The sequence below is a fragment of the Argentina anserina genome, chromosome 3 (assembly GCF_933775445.1).
Source record: "Argentina anserina chromosome 3, drPotAnse1.1, whole genome shotgun sequence".
NCBI lineage: Eukaryota > Viridiplantae > Streptophyta > Magnoliopsida > Rosales > Rosaceae > Argentina > Argentina anserina.
Genome location: NC_065874.1, coordinates 25,706,453 through 25,730,171, shown reverse-complemented (window position 1 = coordinate 25,730,171; position 23,719 = coordinate 25,706,453). Strand labels below are relative to the sequence as shown.

Genomic DNA, 23,719 nt, shown 5'->3' with positions numbered 1-23,719 from the left:
AACATTAAAGGGTACGCCACGTAAGATATGTGGCGGGTATATATGATAATTTCTCATATACATGTTTAGGAAAACTCTAATACACAACTACAATCACAGTAGTGTCTTTGTTACCCCATTTTCCTATAAATCAACCATATTTGAGTACTCGCTTCTTTCCACCTGGTTTTCTAATGGTGGCCGGGATGGAAGAGCATTTTGAGCATTTTGGGCATTTTGGGCAAAAGATTGTCTTCAAAATTAAATGAAGGCAAGATTAGTTTTGAGTCATCAAAGGAAAACATAAATTGGGTTCAAAGCCATCTTATTAGTGAGCTTACCATATATGGGCTCAAAAGATTGTCGCGCACTGGATATGTCACAACTCAAAAGCAAGATGTACGTTGATCTGGTACTGCATTTTGTACTCCACTCTTTACGTGAAGCAATTTCAATGTCCATGATTTTGAAGAGTAAAACCGAAAAATAAAGAAATTAAATTTCTTCACTCTCCAATTTCGGTTACATATCATATTGATCTACAAACCTTATTCTTAGAAATGAATATTTGAAAATTATTAGTTCACCGAGACTCCGGAATTTAGGTCCAACACCAGTTTATTGTCAAAATATGAGTATTATCAAGTCATTATGTGATGGAAGCCTTGACGGCTACATCTTGCTGATCTTAGCCCTTGTGTATATTTTGGCCCAGATGCTAATAGCTGGCTTCATCTACAGTTCTACAGTGTCCCGCTAAATGGTCCTCAAAGTGTGATGAGCAGTCGCGCATTCCTATCATTCTAGTGTTACCAGCAGAAAATCAAACAACTACATCAAGCCATTCCTGATTGTATCCTAGGAGATGGAAAATAATTTACAACATAAGCTATCAATAATGTCTTGTATATAAGATTGTACTGATTGGTTTTTTGTGCTGATACAATCTTATATACAATACATTATTGATAGCCTCTCATGAATAATATAAGTACAGAAAACATTAGCGCGCAGGGTACTATCCTATATATTTCATCTTGTATTAGTTCTCCAATCATTCCTCAGATACAGAAAAATCAGGCTCTGCTGGCTTCTGTAATGAACTTGCAACCCCAGTATCTGACCCAGGATGCTTCTTGGCACCCCTCCTAGTACTTGCAGCAAGCCTTGCTGCATATGTAGCCAAGGCTGAGATGGGTGGGGGTTGTGCAGGTGCCGAGGCCATGTTGCTTTCTTTAGCCTTGAGCTCTGCTGCTTCCCTGCGCTTCTTACACCGACGCCAAGCAGCCTGTATGAAACATGCAGCCCATAAGCGCCACTGGTGTGAATAGAACCGGAACTTGTGCCTAAGTTGCTTGCTATGTAGTCTTCTAAACTGTGATGCAACAAATTTCAAGTCCTCAGCTACTAGAGCAAATGCTTCTACTTCAGAAATCGCTTTGACTGTGCGCGTTGAAGATGGGAGAATGACACTTGGTCGAGGGTCTAGGGCCCACGTCAGTAGTTCTTCCCCGCAGAAGTCGCCGGGGCCAAGATGGCATGAGTTGAAGAATCCTGTCCGGCCCCCATTAGTGGTGTAAGAATCAAGGTGGCCTCGAACTATGAAGAGCATTTCATTGACAGGATCACCTTCGCGCACTAGAAATGTGCCTTCAGTACCCAAAGCAGGTTTAAGCCTGTCACATATTGCATCTAGCATTCTTTCGTCCATTTGATCAAACATAGGAACCTGCTCATGTAATGAAAATTCAATTTTAATATATCAAGCCACAAGTTGATAGCAGCATAAAGTAGTCAACAGATTACTAAGATACATCTTTTGGAGTGGTTATTGATCAACATAGTGTGTACAACAAAGCTAAAAATAACTTACCCGACGAACAAGGTCAAGGCAAAGGTGGCGTTTGATGTCTCTTCGAAGATCCATAGGAAGTCCTTTAAGAAGACTTTCTTCATCGACTCCTCTAGTGGCCAGCCACTTATACTGATCATACTTCCTTACAGACAGTTTTAATTCTGGAGGCAGCTGCCTGTGACGCATCCATTGCTCTGTATCAGTTCTCTTGATCCTCCACTCTTCTAGCCGGACAGTTGTAGATTGAAGGTAGGTCTGCCATTATAATATTTTTATCAGAATTTCTCTATATATAATGTCAGAGTAATACATTTGCAGGCAAAATTCATATGCTTGGTTATCATGTGAAGCATAAACTAAATGTCTAATTAGGCAATGTACCTAATAGGCTAAAAGCATGAGAATATATTCTGACATTGTCTTCTCTAGGTCGACTATTAGATGCTAATATGTCAGGTGGATGTTTTAGTGTCAAACCAGTTTTATACTCTAAAGTAGTGGGATTACTTGATGACTTACTTGCATATTGCCAATCAGCAAAGCAAAGAGAACTAGTCCGAGAGTTGCAATAATAATGGCAAAGATTATTTCTCCGACATAAGTGCTGGTCGTAAGATTCTGTCCCAAGGAACTGCGCATGTTTATTTAGAAAACATAAGCGATACAGATGATATATACTTCAATGATGGCCATGGAATGAGATAGATTAGAACATTTTCTATTCCTTTTTATAGGAGAAAAGAAAATAAAATCAAACCAGAGTCTTTATGATCATCTGGTTTAAAATTGGGAATGCTATGATTGTCATGTGAAAACAATTTTTTGTAAGGCTAAACCATGAGAACACAAGATTTTAAGAACGTTCTAACCTACATGAACCAGAGGACTACCACCTTAGTTCTAAATCATAATAAGTGGGACAGCAAACCATAAACAGATATTTGTAGAAATTAGTTACCTGAGATTTCTTAGACCCCACCAAAGACAATAAAAGTACTTGTTGAAGAATGATGAGGTTGTAACGCCATATGTTACCGCATCACCGTATATACCAAATTCATAAGACTTTTCCTCTGGATCACATAGGTGAGTGACATTACTGGACTCGAACCAGAAGATCCGTTTGGGGTCATGCTCCATTTTGCAATCTAAATAACCATATTCACAAATTGTATTGTTTTGCTCGCAAACATGTCTCCAGCATGCTTCTTGCCTCTCGACAGAAAGAAGGTACCAACAAGCTCCTAAAACCTTTTGTAATTGAAACATGAAATTCAGCTAGGTGCATGAGTTAACAGTTTGTATGGCATATTGGTTAAGTTGGGTTTACAAAAATTAAAGAAATATAAGTTTTACTTACATGACTTGCCAACATGTATAACATCAGGTTATATGCAGCGCCCGCCCATGCTGTCTCTGTCACAACACCAGTAGTTTTAACAATTTGGGACGATAGCGGAAATATGAGAAAGAGCCTTGGTATGTACTGACAGATTATGATGAACCGAAGAACGTTTTTGGTGTTTGTCATTGTTGAACCATTAAGGTTGGGGATTACAATCCAAATTAGTACCTGAAAAGTAGATGAAATATTAGGACAATTAATTTCACTGCAAACAGCTGTATCTCGATACGCCAAATACTAGAACAAGACTTGAGTTCCGTACCTGAGGAAGGGGAAGTGCAGCAATGAGGTCAATCCAGAAATCAAACCGAAGGTACTTCAATGCGATCTTTGAAGAGTCTATAACAAGCTCTCCTCTACCAAATACTCGAGAGGAAGGTGCAATATAAGCTTTACGAAATCTAATATAAATCTGAATTATGTAAAAAACATCGGCCACTGATCGAAGAATGGTAAGAACAACTTCAAGTGGGATTCCAATATCAATACAGACTTGGTCTCTGACCTCTGGCAAGTAAAAGAATAAAGGGTCTACAAACAAGGAAATCAAACAAGTAACAAGGAAAATCTGGTTCCATATCCGAATTGTTGGTCCTCGAGGGTCTAATATCTTCTTCTCTACTCTTTCATAGTCCTCCGAAAAAACCCTGGACAGTACTTTAGCTTTTATGGATTTCCCAGTCTTTCCAGGCAGCTCCTTATCATTTCTCTTGGTGCTGGTCTTTTGTACTTGTGTCCCATCAATCTTGTACTTAAACTTAACACCACCATTTCCATTGACTGAAGGTAGCTTTGCTAATTCAACGTCATCTTCAAATCTAAAATTACATATTTTGAAGACAAAATGACTTTCAGAAGCAGTTATGGTAACATAAACTATGATATCAATCATATCATCGGAAGCAGTTATGGTAACATAAACTATGATATCAATCATATCATCAGAAGGACTGATACTTTGAAATCAAATGAGAACCATAAAAGGGGATTCACCTGACAGATCTTGAGTTATCATAACCCATTGCATGAAACTTCAATCACTTTCTCTTCAACAAACAAAAATGATCCGGAGCTGAATGATACCTATGAATTGGAATCAACATGAGGTTGTGATCAATCTATTTGTAACTTGTAAGGTAAACATGAGGGATCTTTAAAAATATCAAAGTGAGTATGACCTATAATGAGCTAAAAGCCACAAGATCAAAGGAAGATCTCAATAGCATCATTCACCAGGAATCATGTGAACAGATATAATGAAGATGGCTTCAAGTTGGTTTGTTGGGGAAGAAGCTGTAAAGACTAAAGACTAAGAGACTTTACCCCTTGTTAGGTGCCAACATGCAGGTCTAACATGTGACTAATTTCCTTCAATACCTAAATTGAAGATAATAACTAATATATTTGCTCCAAGTTTTCTTATAAAATAAACAATCCAATTGCCATATAAAACTTTCTTTCAATTGAATATGTCAAACTTGAATCAGTCTCTCATAGTTTTGATTATATTATGGCAGAAGTAAAACCGACTGATTACAACATTAAGATATTCTTTGGGCAAGCAGAATTTAAACGACCAACAATATTGAGCACTAAACACAGAGAAGTATTGCAATGGAAATTGAAGAAGTAAAATATAAGAGTTCAGTAATCTGGCTACAGGCTTCTGTTTGAATAAACAAAAATACAAAAACTTGTAGAGTTTTAGACTCATTACTCATGAGAATCTTGAAAAAGTAAACATGATTTTCATAGAATTCAACGATTATTCAAACAAACTCAGATAGAGGAGAGAGATAGAAACTTACAAGCACTTCCCGTTGCTTAAGCGGCTTCACCAAACCATAATATCAATCTCTTTCAGTTTATGTCTCTGTTTTCCGGCTTAAAATTGCCGAAACCCACCACGAATATCTCCCAGAAACAATAAAAAATTATTCCAAATTAGAAAAATAATAAGAATTAAGCTCAAAGTGGAAAATCTATCGTATGAATTGGGGAAGAAGTTTACAGTTAGAGCCAACTCTAGAAGAGCCTCTTCATTGTTATTGTCGTCTGAGAAACAATGGAATTTTCAGAGTGACACAATGATCTATATAAGGAAAAATTATTAATTGTATACTATACAATTTCAAATAAGGTAGTTTTATAATCTTTGGGATGGTCCATTACTCCATTGGAAAATTGAAACACTGTACCAATAGAAGGACCGACAGAGCCAGAGGAGTCTGTCCATAATTGAAAACAAAGGAGAAGGTCAATCAAAGACAAGAAGATGCTTCTGTTGCTTTTTTGTTTATTGAGTTTTGGTTTCATTTCATCGATTTGGAGGGTCAGATGTTATTAACTGCTTGACTATTTTAACTTGTTTTTGTAAAGATCCAAGAAGGGGTTGACTCCCGCTAGATTTTTCAAGCATATGGAATCTTGACACGTGTTTTTCCTTGTCTATATCGTGGTTTTTTTAGAGGGATAGCGTGGTATTTAAGTTATCTCTTGTTTTACAAAAAAGAAGAAGTTATCTACGGTAAATTACTACACCATTTGATGCTGATTTAGTCCACATTTCAAAGGGACGACAGAAGCTTTGAGCCTCCTAGCCGGGCATGACCCCATGTTTTTATTCAAAGAAGGGTTCTATGGTGCATTGATGTATGTTACCTGTATGAGATCGTGTGGCCGACAATGTATATTATTTGTCTGACCCACTTACGATGCAATGACGGTCGCATGATGTCGGAATGCATAACATGCATTGATGTATAATAAAAAATTTCGTCAACATTCAAACGTCTCACCTATCATCCGTATAATAGCAATGTTCCATTGTTTAGAGGTTTATTGGATCATTTATGAAGTTTGTGCAGTTTTCTGTATATAAAGTTTCATGTATAATATACAAAAAACAATAATCGAGCATAAAATAAGAAAAAAAATAAAATTACATATATACTCGACATTTAACATTCTATAAAGACTTAAGAGGGGAAAAAGGCTTCGTGGAAATCAGAGAGCGTAGGGTTTTGAAGAAATTTTTTGGTTCTTGTCCGGCGGCGCGTTGATAGGTCGTTAATTAAAACGTATATAATAAACCATGTAAAACATCATCGTTAGTATAGAATAAGCAGAGATCGTTCAGTCCAGGGGGGCCTCAAAACTTATCATGTTATTGGGGGATTTGAGTTGGATTATAAAACTACTACTGAAAATAAATCTTAAATTACTATTTACATGATCGATTTCTCTTTAATAAACTTAAACCAAATTTACCATTATACCACATAATTACAAGTTTGAACTTATCATGCATTCTAATTCGACCAATTACATACTTTTTAGACACCAATACAATTAGAGTCTTAGAGGATCATCTAATCATGCAAGATTTCAATTAACATTTAGATTGACTTAGGGCCTAATCTAAATTTGCATGCAATCGAATTCAATAATACTTAGAGTAGAAATCAAACAAGATTACATTTAAGCACCAATTTTTTGTTGAGGACATGTTTCATGTATGGCGTTACCCACCATGGTTTCACATGCAAATTTCTAGAATTTTTACCACTTTAATCAACACAAACCGAACCTACTTAGGGCATGATTCGATTTGTGTTAATATGGTTGATGAATCTAGAGACTACATCCAAGCACTAAATTCATATGCACATATCTGAAAATTATCTAAAAGTATGAGAAAGATGATTAGAACACAACAATAGAAAGGCAAACTCAATAATTATAGGAAACCATCAATTCGGCAAAGATCCAAAAATCCAATAAAACAATCTGAAAATTTCGATTCTTAATACAAAACAATAATCCCACACAAACATCATACTACAATCTTCATAGACAAAGTATTGTAGAAAATCAAAAATGAACAAAACCATAAAGATGAGTTGCGAGAATCACACGTTGTAAGAACCTTGGAGGTGTGTCTTCAATGGTGATTTCGGTGGAGATGGAATTGGTATATGGGGGAGAACGGCTTGCTGTTTTGGTGAAGGATGTTTGAGGTAGTATTTTGACAAAGGTTTGGCTTTTTAATGCAAAGGAGAAGTGATCTTATTTGAGAGGTGAAACCGTGTATATATAGAGGAAAGAGGGAGGGTAGGCTTGCACAGTTTGAACTTGCCTATTTCTTCATATAATCAATGTCATGCTTTATTCCCTAAATCATGTCATGTTTTATTCCTTTAATGATCATCTTCTAGCTTTTAGGTTGCATATGCATGGCTCCATCTCTCTTCTTTTCACTTAATTAATCTTCATATTTATTTATTCCTTCTTCTTTTTTTCTTCCCACGGCAAGGACTCAATTTCTTAATTCTCTCCACTTTGGCTGCATGGCACGACACTCTCATCTTCCATGCTTTAATCTCTTAAATCATGTCATGCTTTATTCCCTTAATGATCATCTTCTATTTAATTGTTGCATGACTTGTTGATGATAGGAGTCATGTGCATGGCTTCTCATTGTTCCACTCTATCTCCCAAGCCGTGAGTAACTCTCCATGTAGGCACAGCTTTCCTTTATTTTCTCAATCTGTGCTTTATCCCTTTTAGTCCTTCTTTACACGGCTGAAACTCCTTGTTTTCCTCTAGTATTATCTCTTAAATCCAATATGAAAATAAGAAAATAAAATCATAAGTAAGAGATAATTAGTTTCAAAAATTATGTCCTAATCTAGACAATTGGTGTCTTAAAAAGACACATGTAATATATGAGCTCAGCTAGATTAGGAAAGTTTTGCACAAAGAGTTTCAGTTTAAGTAGAACTCTCCTACATGATACGTTTCATAGTCTAACAAGGATTCCTAGTGCAAGAAGGACTCTCAAAATATCGCCAATGCGACCAAAACGTATAAAGATGAAGACTCCTAACTCAACTAGGTTTCCTAGTCCTACAAGGATTCATACTCAAACTAGGACTCTAGACCAATTCTGCGTTTTTAACTCATGTAAGCACAAAAAATGCATCCAATACCGCCCAAGACTCTTACTACGACTCAATGACTCAATATTACAACAATAAGGGCTAAGAAAAGTACAAATGAAGGTAAAAATATGTTAAGTACGTCGCACAAAGTGTTCATATCACTCGTTCTCCGACACTACCATCGGATGGGAAGTTTGGTGGGTCAATTGGTGATCCAACATGGATGGTTGTGGGCGGGGGATCGATAAAGGGCAGTTGCTCAGAGTTTTGCTGGCGTTTGTTGTTTGGTGTCTAAGTTGCAGAAACCATAGATCGGTGACAATGCTATGGTGCCTCTTCTAATTTGCTGGTCTGGGTCTTGTCTGCGGATGGAGCTAGTGGCGGAGCGGTGGACAAAGGTGGGGAGCGGAGGCTTTGGTGGTATCTATGGGTTGTCCTCATTTCAGGGAGATCTTTTGATGCTTTTGCTGGGTTAAACGTGGATGATGGTAAGCTACATCTAAGTAGTAGGTTTGGATGGTTTTTCGGCGGCAGCAAAGTATGTTGACGTCGAGATGGTGTTGTGGTCGATCGATTTTTGGGTTGTTGTTCTTTGGAGATTCATTGCAGGTGGGCATGTGTTCTTTGGGCCTGGGCTTGGGTCATTTAGGTTTATTTTTAGCTGGGTTTGAGTTTGTTGACCCAAGTCTGATTTTTTTTTTGTAGGTTTTGTTGTCCCTCCTCCTTGAGCGAGGGTTTAATTTGTCCGCATGTAGGTTTTGGTCGTATCGTTTGGGGCACATGATTATGGTGCATATTATTTTTCAAGGATTATTTAAAAGTCAGTTCTTTTCTGGGTGTCGATGTAATTGGGAGGTTGTCTTTGCCAATATGTCGGAGGTTTTTATATGTGATGTTATTTAAGCGGTTCTTTTCTTAAGATTGGCGGCGAGTAGGTTATCGACTACTTCTAGAATAAGATTTTATTGGTTTATAATTAGATTTTCTTGGCTCATGTCTATTACATTTTGAGATAGTACTGTGACTAACAATATTGGTTGGACGGAGTATGAGGAATCTTGTTCCACTACTGAGTATTCATTTGTTTTACTCTTTGTTTTGGTGAAATATACATTTCTTTTTTCTAAAAAAAAAAATCTATAAAGAAAGCTTCACTTATCCTTTAAATTTGATTTGAGACTAAACCTCAATTAGATTAACGGAAACCATTGCACTTTCTACATTCGAAGTTTTATCAGACAACAATTTTCGTAGTTATTGGGCTGAAAAGTGTACATAACACATGATGTCACAACTTATTTACTTTGAAAGACAAAATCTCTTTTAATTTATTTATGAGTGATTCTAGTTACACCTCCATAATTACTATCTAAATCTTTATCATCATTTTTTTAAAAATTTTTCTAATTTACCCCTTTAAATTCTGTATACACCTCTTTTTTTTTCATTCTCATCTTCTTATGTTTCAATCTTAAAAGACAGTGATTCAATTTTTATTCTCATCTTATTCTGTTCAAACTTGAGATTTAATTACTTCAAATAAAAAAAACAATCTCATATAGGTCAATTAATACATATTACTTGGTTTCATAAAATTGATTAACAATAAGATTTTTAACACAATAGAAAAATTAGAAATAAGATTTTCAACCCGACACTCTATAATTCTACTACAACAAAGGTTAAATTGGATTTAATTTAACTTCCATAATATAATATACTTAAATGGAAAATAGAAGTTTGTTGCACATTAAATAGACGAAGCCGTAAATGTGAGTGTTTTTAAAAAAAATAAGGTGAGAATTTATAAAAAGAAAATAAAAAAATAGGATTTAAATAATTAGTAAGGTGTAGATATTTATTTTATTTTTGAAAAGGATAACATCTCTTGAAAATAAAAATATTACAATATATCATTGTTTTCCCTAAGTACTGTACCATATATGACATCACTGGTTTTGGCTTTCATAAACACTTTGAGACTTTGAGAAAATCGTAATGACATCCAAGTTCATGATTCCCATGAGCATTACAGTATATATTAATGCCAGGTTGTTTAACATAAAAAGAAGGGAGACCTATTAAAAGCGTATCTTAGTTATTAGTCGTCTCACTCAGTCCCACGAAGGGGATAGGATTAAGTGCCTTACGTACGGCACCACCCTAAAGTGCGGTGGTTGAACACTTGAATGCACAGCATCTGACGGTGACCTTTTTTTTTGACTTTTGACAAAACTGGAGTAGCGATAGCGATCGACAGCGACCCACCGTCGACGAATCGAAGTCACTGAAATCCGATCTAAGGTTGGACCAGAGACCACAGCAGAACCTGGTGATCGATCGGCGGTATGAACGGCTATCGTCGATCTGTGTTGTATGTATGTTGCCAAGTTACCAACCAAAGTGGACTTTCTGGCATGGAATTATTTGACCCTACTGTGCTTTATAGATTTTCCAGTATCCAAGTAGTATTGAATATTGACTTCGTTGCTCTAGCAGGACGACAGTTTCAGATGATCTGGCTTCTCAATCTCTTTCTTCCTATCAAGTTCATATAATCTAGAAAAAAATTTCACCATCGGATCCAAACTCTTAAGGTAAAGACAATGTACCGTCACGGTTCCGTTTTAGGTCATGTGTTCAACACGTGATTACTAAAAAAAAGGGTAAAATTGATCATTTTTCCTTTAATAGTGTTGTCGTTGTAATAACAACCCAAAAGTTCTCTCTCTCTCTCTCTCTCTCTCTCTCTCTCTCTCTCTTCCGGCCACCACCACTGCCGTCGCCTCCATGCAGCTCAGCTACCCCGACTCACTCGAATCCTCCCCCCGAACCCGCAATGCCGACTCTTCCTGGGACGTCCAGCCTCTCCCTCAGGTCCCTGGAGCCAAGCTCCGCCTCATGTGTAGCTACGACGGCCACATCATCCCTCGGCCGCATGAAAAGTCGCTCTGCTATATCGGTGGCGAGGCTCGCATTGTCATCGCCGACCGCCACTCCTCCCTCTCCGACCTCTGCTTCCGCCTCTCCCAAATGCTCATCAACGACCAACCATTCACGCTCAAGTGCCAACTCCCGACGAAGGACCTCGGCTCATTCATCTCTATCACCACCGACGAGGATCTCGACAACATGGTGGAGGAGTACAACCGCACCACCTCGTCCACGTCGCCGCTAAAGCCGTGGATGTTTTGTGTCCGAACCAGCTCTCCTCATCCTCGCAATGTAGTTAAGCAAGCCAGTAATACCGATGATTGTGGCAAAACCAGTCCAAAAGGCTGAAACATCACACTTGCACAACGCCCACACCAGTACGACGATGACCGCCGTGGTGAGCACTCCAAGGGCATAGACGAACATCATCTCCTAGATCGAGCTCAGACGATCGCCGCGGTGCACCGGAGATGACACAGAGTAAAGAGAGGGCGAGGCGACCTCCTCATAGCTTCGGTCATGACTCTCTAAGGCGGAGACATGAGGAGTGCTGCTGTTCACCGGCGCCGAGGTCCGAGGAGGTCGCGTTACGGTGATCGTCGGAGTGATGATGGTTAAGAGAAGTATGAACATGAGAGTGGAGGATGGAAGAGTAGCCATGAGAGAGAATCAAGTTTTCAAAACCACAGTAACAAAAATTGGAGTGAAAAAAATAGTGGGAAAATTTAATTTGAACGTACATAGGGTTATTTAAGTAAAAATCATTTTTTAGTGGTCACGTGCTGGACATATGATCTAGAAAACGGAGCCGTGACGGAATTTGGCGTTAGACCCCTCATTGATAGTGAATAACGAGTTTGGGTACTACATTAGTACAACTCAAAGTATGAGTACTACATTGACCTTACCATAAGAGTTTGGGTACTGATGGTGAAATTTTTTCTATAATCTAACCTTGAGTTTTCTGAGCTGAGAGCTTTAACTTACTGATAACGGTGTTCTTCTAGCTTAGATGAACTACGTACCACGCTCGCTCTATATGACTATATATGTAAGTAATACGGATACCTGCGTATTAAGGTTTGGCTGCATCTATATAGTGCACGAGAACGTACACCACCGGTTGTTGTACATGTCTCTATCGAGATACGTACAATACGTTCAATCCAAAGTTTGATGCGATACTATATATTCATAGCCACGGTGGTGGTGCGGTGATGTAGCAATTGTAAAAAGTAAACACAAGAAAATCTTGCATCACCCTGTAAATTGTAAACACGATAAAGAATCAGAAGCAAAGATATACAACAACACATTCAATCAAAGACTTACAAAAGCCTCCTAACAGAATCGAACAAAGCAAACTAAAAGCTCTACGATTACTTTCATCACGCGTACGAACTCCACAATCCTATACATCAAATTACCCTCTTTTCCTATGTCTACATATTAAACCAACACATAGGTTCTGGGGTTCATGTGAAAATATATGAATGATGAGAGTTAGTTGTGACCTCAAATAATTAGATATTAGTCCAGAAAGCCAGCGAGATCCGGGTCCGTACCAGCCTGCATGCACACAATTAAGAAATACATCTTATCACTCAACATGTATGAACATTAAACATGGATTTCATATTTAATTATGATTATGTGCTTCTTACTCCAACTAATTCTCGCTGGCCGGCACTGTGTTCTTCAACTAATTAATTAGTATTTGAGTTTATTAATAAATATTTTGAACGATCTATAATTTCTTTATATAGATATGCTAAATTGTACATCAAAGTACAGTGCAAATTACTAAAGGCATAATTGTGATGATCTATGTCTAATGTCTTATCATGATTTAGCTAAGTCATGTACTCATCTTCACTTAATTATAAGAAGATAGTACTCCATCTATCTATTTCTTGTGGATCACGCGTTTTCAGTAATCATCGATTTGTTGGCGCCAGTTCATTTGTACGTGTTACTGAAGAAGTAGAAATCAACTGTCCCCTTCAAATACAAGTTGATCGAGTTTTCCTTTTGGGATCTATACGTACATTGCACAAATGTACCGCAAAATTGGACAAACCTTGTGGGAGCATTAATCACTTGCAATCTAACCATAAACTACTCATTCGGTGTCCTTTTTGTAAACAGCAAGAACAGACTGGAATTTCTCACCAAACAGACAACAGACTAGAACTCCACATATATAAATAGTTCTGGTGACCCCAAGGATGGAGGATCTGAAGCTACACGTGTGTGTGACACTACTCGTAACTACATACCTGGACTCTGAAGCATACAACTATGCAAGCATGAACGGCTGAACACATATATTGACTTGCATGCCATGGCAGAATTTGAGTGCTCTTTGTACAATAAACACAGCTTAATGTATCATAGAGTACAATATCCTTGTCATAATTAAGTTATTGTCCGCAGCTATCTATGATCGACTTCTTCATAAGTCATAACTCGTTGGCTCGACAGGCTTGTACCAATCAAATAATTGAATGGTGAACGATCGGGGTTCGCACTTGATTATAAAGTACTTTTGGTTTCTTAACCAATAAAAATCATCAATAGATGGAGTTGATCAAAATCTTTAATTATTTATAAACGGCACATAGGATGAAACAGGAACCTCCATGAATCTCCTCACCTCACAGTAGAGGTGGCAAACGGGTCAAAACTATGCTCGTGCCGTGCTCGGGCCGGTCCATTTATTTATCGGGCCGGTCTCGGGCCGGGCTATTTGTTTAAATATTAAGTCCGATCCAGGCCCGTGTCGAGCCAAGAAGTGAACCGGGCCGGCCCATTTGTTATGACACAATTAAAATAAAAAATATTATGTACTTTGAATATTTGTTTTATATAACTATTTAGAGTAGTAAAATAAATAAAATACTACAATACATTTCATAATCTTATTTTTTAAATGTTACGTATCTCAAAATAATGACGTTTTATTCAGTATTTTGATAATATTTGTGAAATATTGTAGTTAAAATAATGAAATAATCAATAGATTTTAATTTAAAAAGTATAATATTTAATTTTAATAATTATAATTGTTTAAAATATTGATATAAATAATATAAAATTATGTGTTTAACGGGCCGGCCCATGAATTAATCGTGCTCGGGTTGTGCCGGGCTAAAACGGGCTCGGGCTGGGCCCATGGGCCAAAATATCTCGGCCCGGCCCATTACAATAACGGCTCGGACCGGGCCGGACCGATTTTTAACATACTGGGTCCGGCGAGCTCGGACTTTTGGGCCCATTTGCCACCTCTACCTCACAGGCTTTAGGTCATAAGCGTTGTTAAAGGTGAACAAGAAATTATAAGCCTTGCAGCAAAAGTGCAAAACTAGCTTCTTCTTCTTCTTCTTCTTGTTTTTTTAGACGACGCACAATGCGTTGCAAAATTGGTTATGTACCCCTATGTAGTCGACCTGAGAAGAATGTTTAAGATAACAAATCCAGCTAGCTAGCCTTATGTGTAAGTATTTAGTGGGGCGGGGGGGGGGGGGGGGGGGGGGGGGGGGTCGAAAATTGGTTTGCAGAACCGACATTTCTTTTTATTGCAAGATGGAGATCGAACAAAATAGAATTCTCTCATAGACTCACTCATATCTCAATTGAGTTTTCAGATGAACTGGATCCAGGCTTGTCAGCAGTTGTGGAACTATACACAAACAAATATATGTGGGACTGCATAGGAAAGAAAATTATGCATGATTGTGTCAACAACAAATGAATGTTGCATACACAACCGACACTAGTTCATATTGCCCTGCCCTCTACTAATTATAATTTGGATTAAATACTTGTGACACCCTATATTTTAGGTGTAAAAACAGTTTTATCCTTCTATTTTCAAATTTAATCTGTATATCCTTTAACTCTTATTTTTAACAGTTTTGTCCTTCTTTTTTTAACAGTTTAGTCAATTCCGTTAGTTGACCGTAAAAAAATTCCGTTAAGCCGTTAAAATACCTAGAATACCCCCAATTCAAATAAGATTTGTTTCTTTCTTTTCTCATGCCTTTTTTATTTTCTCTTTTGGTTTTTCTTGGTTTTAAATTTAATTCATCATATGTGCTATCCAATATATATAATTGTAATCAACACAAATTATCAAATTAATTGTAAACAAGAGGAGAATTAATGACAATTGCTTAACATCAAGTTGGAAATAAATAATTTGAAACTATTTTTGCATCAAAGTATGGATATGATAGTAGAAGTCTTTTTTGTCTTAGCATTATAGAAATTAATCAAAATATGTTTGTAGAGCATCATAATATAAAGGAAGTTTATAACTGGATTTGAGTACTGACACTCACATGTCATTTTAGGCATTATCCAATTGATTATAAGATGTTTATAATTAATTTGATAATTTTTGTTGATTACAATTATATACATTTGATAGCACATATGATGAATGAAAATTAAAAACAAGAAAAACAAAAAGGAATACCAAAAGAGAAAATAAAAAAGGCATAAGAAAAAAAGAAAAAAAATATGATTTGAATTTGGGGTATTCTAGATATTTTAACGGTTTAACGGAATTTTTTAACGGTCAACTAACGGAATGGACAAAACTGTTAAAAATTAAAAGTTAAAGGATATACAGATTAAATTTGAAAGTATAAGGACAAAACTGTTTTTACACCTAAAGTATAGAGTGACAAGTATTTAACCCTTATAATTTTATGTAACTATTAAGGCAGCAAGGCCGGGAATCCATATATATTGACATAATGACAATGTACCTAGACACCAACCTTCATGCTAGTCACCCTGACCCCCGTTTTTTGTTTTTTTGTTTTCCTTTGAGAAATCGTCACCCTGACCATCTGGAAAACAGTAGAGCTAGATATACATGTTCCATCTGATACATAACTATCTCAAGTCCACACAGCATATATAGAGACTAGAACCTTCTGAAGTTCAAAAGCAAGGGCTTTTACGAAAGGATTTGATATCGTGACACACTGAAGACTGCAGAGGTACATTTGGAAAGACTTCTGCATACAGACCTTTTCGCCTATCTTCTACTTAGTTATGTCACAAATCGTGTTCATAAGATTTTGAAATCTGACATATGGTTCGCAAAATAGCAAACCACTTGGCATGCGTACAAAGTTTATGCGTTGGATTTAAAGTTCTCTCATCAGTCTCATGTAAAATGAGAATTTGACGATGTTGAGTGTTTCACCCTTCTCATCTTATTTTTTCATCGTCAGACGGTAATTTGGGGGCAGAGAGCTTTTAGAAGGGTAAAGGGTAAAACAACAATGATATAGAACAATTATCACAGAGATATCTCCGGAAGAAAGGTAATCTATGCAAAATTATGAACAATGTAAGTGGATCTCTATGAGAGGTGTCAATGAGGAAACATGTCTCCAAACCTTCCCGTCGGATGTTCAGAAAGACAAGTCAAGCGCCCCCATGTCATGTTACTCTAGTCGAACGAGTCATGACTCATGATCGTCTCCATATGATACAAATTAACAGTTATCACTTACTAGTGCACAGTTTAGCTTTCCATTTATGCAGCTGCTGGTGTTGAACTGCTTACATGGGCACTAGACCCGCATTTCTTCCCTCATCCACACGCACTGTTGATGCCATTTCGTAGTTTAGCTTTCACATTGAGTGCAGAGAACTTAAAGTCTGGTATCTCACAGTTTAGACACATTCAGAGTTTACTTGCAGCAGCGGCAAAAACACGGGCTGCTTGTGTCATAAGGGGATGGAGCAAGCAGCTGAATTTCAGCATGGTCATCAGAGTCTCCGAACACCTGTCTTCCGTAAATGGTATGGATAGAAGTCGGTGATAATACTAGAGATAATAGATTTACAAGCAGTAATGGTTTCAGTGGTTTAGATGCCAGAATATATTCAGCTTTTGATACAAATGCTTGACTGAAGCTGCGTCGTAAATTTAGGAAATATTGCAAATGCCTTCAAATTACCATTGGATTCCCAATTAAACCAGAACTGTATTAAGAACGCGACCAAATATTATACACCCAAAACTTGGCCAAATGTCTAAGACAAAAACAAAAAGAAAATGAAATATCGGAAAAAGTATTGTAATTAGGACCTAACATTCTTCTGTATGATTAGTCTATTCTTCCAAAGCAGAATCAGATCCTTTCAAGCATTCCCTCATGATCGTTGCAAGTTTTGCACATGCATCTAGGCATATTTGCATTCCCTGATTTGTAAAAAGCATATACTATCATAAGCCACATATATCAAACTATGTGAAATAACCTTCACATCAAAGTGATTTATCAACTACAAAGATGATCTCCAAATCTATATCAAAACCACGTAGGTGAGTTGCAAGAAGTAAAAAACACACAAGTCAAAGATGACCTCCATGAGAACACATTTATCCCTTTCTGAATGATGGTAGGAAAGCAGAAAAACTATCTTTAATGAAACCAAATATAGCGGAACAAGAAATAAATCAACTGATGGCATACCTCGTTAACTTTTGGGGTTGACCATTCCCCTGTTATGGTCAACTGAGTAACCTCAAAGCGTGCAGGCATACAAGTAAGCATCAAGCTTCCATCTTGGTAGCTTTCCTCCTCCAGAACAGGATCAATAACAAGGTTCTTTCCGAGACAAGACTAGACACCAGAAACAGAAAAATAACATGTCAGAAAAGACCACAAAAGTATCAAACCCACAAAAAGGCATATGACAGTCTTTTTTAGCACATAATTCATCTCCAGATCTAAAGAACAGAAAACTATTGTACTTCATATGATTAGGCTGTTGACACATTTACAGATGTAGTTAAACAGATTTTAATTAAACATGCTATAATAATTTAAGTAGCATCTAATATGTCCTACTATTACTGAGTATGAAGCAAGTCAAGCATTTTTGACCACGTGGTTCCAGAGAGAAGACAGACATATATTAACGTAACTACTACATAAATGTATAAAAGTTATCCTCAATGTAAGTTTATCACTACTGGGCTGAACGAGGAAACTTAGCAATAAGCTTAACACTCACTTGAAAAGTCTGCAATAAAATGATCATGAACAACATTAAGCATTGTTTCATGTGAAATGGGATCACATCTCAAACTTTTTCTGTGCTTTTTATCAGGTTATGCACAACAAATATCATCAGGAAATATATTTTATCTATACTTGATCAAGAGAAGTTATAAAAGCCTGGGCTAGTTACATACCACAGAGACTGAGGCAACAACGTCATACATCATTATCCCAGCATCTGCTAAAGCAAGGCTAGCACATGATATTACTACAGGAAGATCACCTACAACAAAAAAAAGAAATGGCACGTTAGCATGCCTTGTAAAAGTATTACTGCCCAGCATAGCATATTATGAGTGGTATGACAAAAACGAAGTGGCACAAATGCACCAGTAGTGATACATCTGATTGTAAATATAGCTGGCTTCTATTCTCAAAAGACTTCTGTGTTTAGATAATGCTAAATACTTCTTTTTCTATCTAATTACATCATTATACTCAATTAACCAAAACAAAGCTTTGTAACTCTTGAAATGCCGATCAACGTCAGCATAAAACCCAAGAAGAAATTCTTAGTTTGCCAAACTTGAGTTTAAGGAATGCCCATAGAGTACAATGGCCATTAGGACTTCGGGGAAAATGAACCTTTCTCCGAATAAGCAAAATAAGGTGTAGAAACAGAAATTCTGTTTGGAATTAAAGTGCACCTAAGGTTTCTTGTATATAGGAGAAATCCGCACCTAAGGTTTCACAAAAACATTGAATGGGCTAATTTGGAAGCACCAAGGCAGGAAAATACATGCACATTGACTGAGCAGGAAGATATTCTTAGATGCCCCAATTAAGTGCTTTTCTCTGAACTTAAGAATAATTCACTATTATTTTTCTTGGCAATTAAAGTGAGATAGTTGAAATACCATGTGTTTACGTGTTACAAATGAAATTGAAACTTACTGCCCCCAGATTCCAACACCAATGCAAACACGTCCACAGTAGTCTTGGGGAAAGTTTCCAACATTATTGCACCCTCCAAAGCTTTGTGAAGCATTGAAGAAAACTCTTTGTGATCTGATCCCTGAGAGAAGGCAGTCCTGAATTAGTCACAAGAATGATCTGAGCAGACTAAGGAAAAAAGATGGGAAGAAGCATTCATATACCTGTCCACGAACTGGAGTGGCAACAGTTGTATAGCTAACATTACAATTTAACCGGCCTATATCACTGTACAACATTGCCTTCTTACTCTCTCTCGGCCCAAATCTAGACAAGCCAAATGAAGTAAAATTTAAAACACGCTTATCATTTGCATCATAAATCAAAACTTAACAACAAAATGTAAGAACAGTGGAAAAGAAACTCCACAAATTATCAAATTAATTCACCACTATAGCCGACTGTCATCATTTGGTAAGAGTATGAATTTCTTAAAGATATACTCACACTGAAACAATGACCTTGGTATTTCCAAATTCGGCATATGCAGATCCTACAGCAGCATTTACAGCACCAGTCTTGAAAACTGTATATTGCCAACACGCTTGAGTTTCTTTATGTGCATACTAATGCAAGCACACAGCGACATAGAAGCGGATGTCACGGTCGACCATTTAAGAAAGAAAACAAGAATTTGTACAATTCCATTCAGTTTCGTAAAAGCCTTTGTTTCTAAACATCTACCATCTCACGAGGACAGAATCAAACTCTAGTTAGAAAGGATAAGATAATACGAACAAGGTCCCAGACCAATAGCAAAAATTTCTTTAAGCCAGGAGCTCCCATTTCAACTGTATCCAAGCTTAAAACTATCCCATTCAAGTTTATTAAACAAGGGTTCTCACCATTGTTTCCATTTTTAAAACAACAGCATCTAATCACAAACATCAACAATAAACTAAAGCAGCAAAAAACTTCAAACCCACTAATGTTCAAGGCAAATAGTTGCTCAGTAACTAATGATACCCAGTAATAAGACCCCCACAACATCAAAGCAATATAATCTAACAAATCAAACCAAGTAAAAGCAACCAAACAACATCAAAGAAATATTGTAAGTTTGTAACAAAGCTCAGTTCTTTATATTCAGAGCAACAGCTAAATCAGCTATTTACCCAATACGACCAACTCCATAATCGACAACAGCAAACTTAAAGAGTAGAAACAAAGAATAAAGGAAAGAACTTTGGAGAGAGAGATAGAGAGAGAGGGTTACATGCAGGTCTGCATTGGTGGAAATCACGGCCGTCTGTTCGGACCCAATCGATGTCATCGTTTCGAAAGATGAGTGATTTGTTTTTCCGGGCTGTTGGGGACGGCGAGTAGGTGTTCGGTGTTGCTCCAGCCATTGGATTCGTTAGTTTCAGAGAAGACGAGAGGCAAAAAGAGGCGAGAGAGAGAGTAGAAGTCTACAAGTGTGTCTCTCTAACAGAAACGACAATGTTCTAAGTTCACTTCAAAACTTTTGTTTTTTTTTTATTTCTTTTTTTGGTTCAAGGAAACTTGTAGTATTTTCGGTCTTTAGGGTTTCTCCACTAACAATAGGAAAAAGGATTAATGTCACTTTTTTTTGTTACAAATTAATGTCACTTCTTTCCTTTACACGAATGCAACTATGGAACTCTTCTTGGGTTATTCACGACTAGCCTCGTACGTGTTATTGGTGAAAAGAGAGGCAAGTGTTATCAGTAAATAGAGTAAAAACGTATGATTCTATTTGTCCAACTTTTTCATTTTTTTGTGTTTTCGTATGGAACAATTTCTTTTGAGTAATTTTGTTAAATACGAAAGGTATTATGGGCATAACACATTTTGATGATACTTTTCAGCCTGACTTTAAAATAGGGGTGGACACAAGTCACTATGGTTCGGTTTTAGACAAAATTCATAACCTAACTCAACCCAAATTTTAAATTCAGTTCGGTTTGGTTTTTCTATTTTAGAGACTGTGACCCACAACCCGATCAAACCTGTACGGTTCGGTTTCAGTTAGATTTTTTTCGGTTTTATCCATATGTAAAATACGTAATATTAAACATTAATTTCAAAGCACAAAATTTCACATAAAGATGAAAAACAAAAGGTCTATTTGATTATTCCATATCTAATTGACTCTAACATCTCCACAATCCATATTTAGCTCAATTACAAAAAAATTTACTGCTAAAATCAGAGAGGAACAAAAATGTTCGCACTCTCTGTGAGTTTAGCTAATTGAACCTCGCTAAGTCCGTTGGGTAGATCGCCTGGTCTGTTCAAGTCTTATGTCACGTTTCATATGAGACATGATACTTATTCGCTAAGAATATTGAACATTAGGAGAATTATTGATTAGAGAATTCAATTTTTAGAGTTACAGTACAAAGAAAAGTAATGGGAAATGGAGATCGAGGGAGGAGGGAGGAGAGAAAAGGGAGGAGAGAGGAGCTATGTGGACTAGTATTGCGGAATGAAGTGAACTATTAATATAACGCTAAACTAAGGAATGAAGATTTAAAAAGAGAGAGTGCCGTAATTTTTTTTTATCTGAGAGATGAGAGAAGCCGCAAGTTTGATTAAGTCAATTAAGTTTATGTTGGTTTTAGTTTTACTTTTTTTTAATAATAAAAGTAAAAATATACTAAAACGATAACGTTGACCGTTGATTTCGGGTTATTTGAGTCGGTTCGGTGTATGAGGGTCTGAACCTAAAACTCAACTCAAACATAATCAGTTCGGTTCAATTTTTTATGTTCAGTTCGGTTTTTTTTAATTTTTGATTTTTCGGATTCAAATTGAGTTCAGATATGGGTTTTTTCGGTTTTCAAGTTTGCATGTCCACCCCTACTTTAAAATAGTAGAGATAAAAGTCATCTTTAAACAACAATGATGCTCTGTGACTAAGGATATTGTTACTTGGGTGAGTTATGTCGAGGACTCCAAACAAGCTAACCAAGTATTTACACCAAACAGGGCAATGCTTAATCCAAAATTCCAAATTATTAATATTTTCGCTCAATGATCTTAGACCAAGGATTGTTGTTGGCACGTACCTAAAAAAGTGTTTTACGACCGATACGAAATTTAATACTTCAACTTTGGCTATAGCATCATAATAACGCGTGGAATTTACAGACTTGTATCAAGTTTCATGTAATAAATAAATGAATTTAAAAATAAATTGAATTGGCTAGTATGAATCCACTGTATGATATTCAAAAATATAGATTGATTGTAGAAACAGAAAACGACTGATTAGACATTCTTAATAGAGTTGATATTCAAGATTACTTTCCTAACAAAATTTAAGACAATAATTATTTTGTCAGGTCTAATTTCTTGGTCTTTATTACCATCAATATTTCTGGTCACACCGGATCAATATATAAGGGCAAATTCTAAATCACTTCTTGTCAAACATTGTATAAATCATTGTCTTGTTGGATTAGTAGACAGAGAGAATTATGGCAGTGTCCAAGTTATCTATTCCCATGATCCTTCTGCTTTCCCTTATTCTCTTTGCTCAATGCATTGGTAAATTCTCTTTTCCTTTAGTTGATAACCAGATAAACTTTAACATGCGCCAAGTTTTGAAAGTTTATAAGAGACTTGCCACAGTTTTGAAATGCAAGGATGGATGGTTCGTATACTTTCTTTCATACTTCATAGCATACTATGCTAAAATTTGTTCTTTTTTTATGATCGATATATGCAGAGATGACTGAGACTTCCAGTCCTAATCTAGACGAGTGTCCTCAACCTTGTAAGACAAAGGATGACTGCGATTGTTCGCAATCGTGTCCAATTGGACGCCACGTTCAAAGTGTGGTATGTTTCCTTAATCCGGATCCGTCAAAACCTGATGGCTGTTGTATCTGCGGTTGTCATTGATAGCTAAGAAGGAAGGAGTAATAGTAAGAATAATACTGAACTTATTCAAAGTTTAGAGATTCTTGCTGTTTCCAATTTTCCATAAGTTCTAATTTTCACTGTAATAAGATCCTTGAGTTAGCCATTGAACCATTGTGAAGGACTAAACCAGTAAAGACACGGACAGAAGTCAGAAAAATTGGAAAATATGGTAATTTTGGCATGATTTCCAATTGTTACAGCTTGTACAGATTTACCCAACTGTACACTACATCTCAACATTTCAACTAAATAGTAACCAGTACTTCACTAAAATGGCAACAGAAGTTGGAGTGTAGTATGAATATGTTTGGAATAGTATCTGCCAATTCACCTTGGTTAACTATGAATATGTTTGGATTTACGGAGGAATAACTTCTGATCGAGATGCCTATGATTCTTTCTTTGTCACAAACACTAGGTTTCTGAAAAGTTAGCATTCCATTGTCAGAGAAAATAACATTGACGCACTGGGGACTAGATGCAACCAAACAATGAAAGATCAGTACTAATGATCCATTGCCTTACATGCATCTAACCATTCCCAAATTGTCCAATCCAGACAAAAAGAAAAACAAAATGCTACCAATATCAATTTTCTAAAACAAGAGGACAAGACAATCGATCTTTCGATTTATCCCGAAGTTTACATCAAAAGACTTTATACACGACCTAATTAGCCATCTCT

General features: G+C 36.6%; 2 protein-coding genes across 3 annotated transcripts; both read right to left on the bottom strand.

Moving 5' to 3' along the window:
- Window positions 1-583: 583 nt before the first annotated feature.
- On the bottom strand, window positions 584-5,435 carry LOC126786764 (protein CNGC15b). 2 transcript variants are annotated; one of them, XM_050512687.1, is made up of 9 exons: window positions 5,251-5,435; window positions 5,048-5,153; window positions 4,233-4,322; window positions 3,502-4,057; window positions 3,195-3,407; window positions 2,793-3,085; window positions 2,354-2,465; window positions 1,853-2,089; window positions 584-1,708 (listed from the first exon to the last, which is right to left on the bottom strand). In XM_050512687.1, the coding sequence occupies exons 3-9, from the start codon at window positions 4,259-4,261 to the stop codon at window positions 1,034-1,036; spliced, it is 2,115 nt and encodes a 704-aa protein (XP_050368644.1). In that variant the 5' UTR covers window positions 4,262-4,322; window positions 5,048-5,153; window positions 5,251-5,435; the 3' UTR covers window positions 584-1,033. The 2 variants fall into 2 exon arrangements, with proteins under 2 accessions (XP_050368644.1, XP_050368645.1); XM_050512688.1 differs by lacking the exons at window positions 5,048-5,153; window positions 5,251-5,435 and adding an exon at window positions 4,418-4,566.
- Window positions 5,436-17,029: 11,594 nt separating this feature from the next.
- LOC126786770 (exosome complex component RRP41-like) lies at window positions 17,030-20,539 on the bottom strand. Its single transcript, XM_050512696.1, has 7 exons — window positions 20,360-20,539; window positions 19,591-19,669; window positions 19,308-19,410; window positions 19,105-19,225; window positions 18,345-18,433; window positions 17,620-17,769; window positions 17,030-17,345 (listed from the first exon to the last, which is right to left on the bottom strand). The coding sequence occupies exons 1-7, from the start codon at window positions 20,490-20,492 to the stop codon at window positions 17,256-17,258; spliced, it is 765 nt and encodes a 254-aa protein (XP_050368653.1). The 5' UTR covers window positions 20,493-20,539; the 3' UTR covers window positions 17,030-17,255.
- Window positions 20,540-23,719: the final 3,180 nt, after the last annotated feature.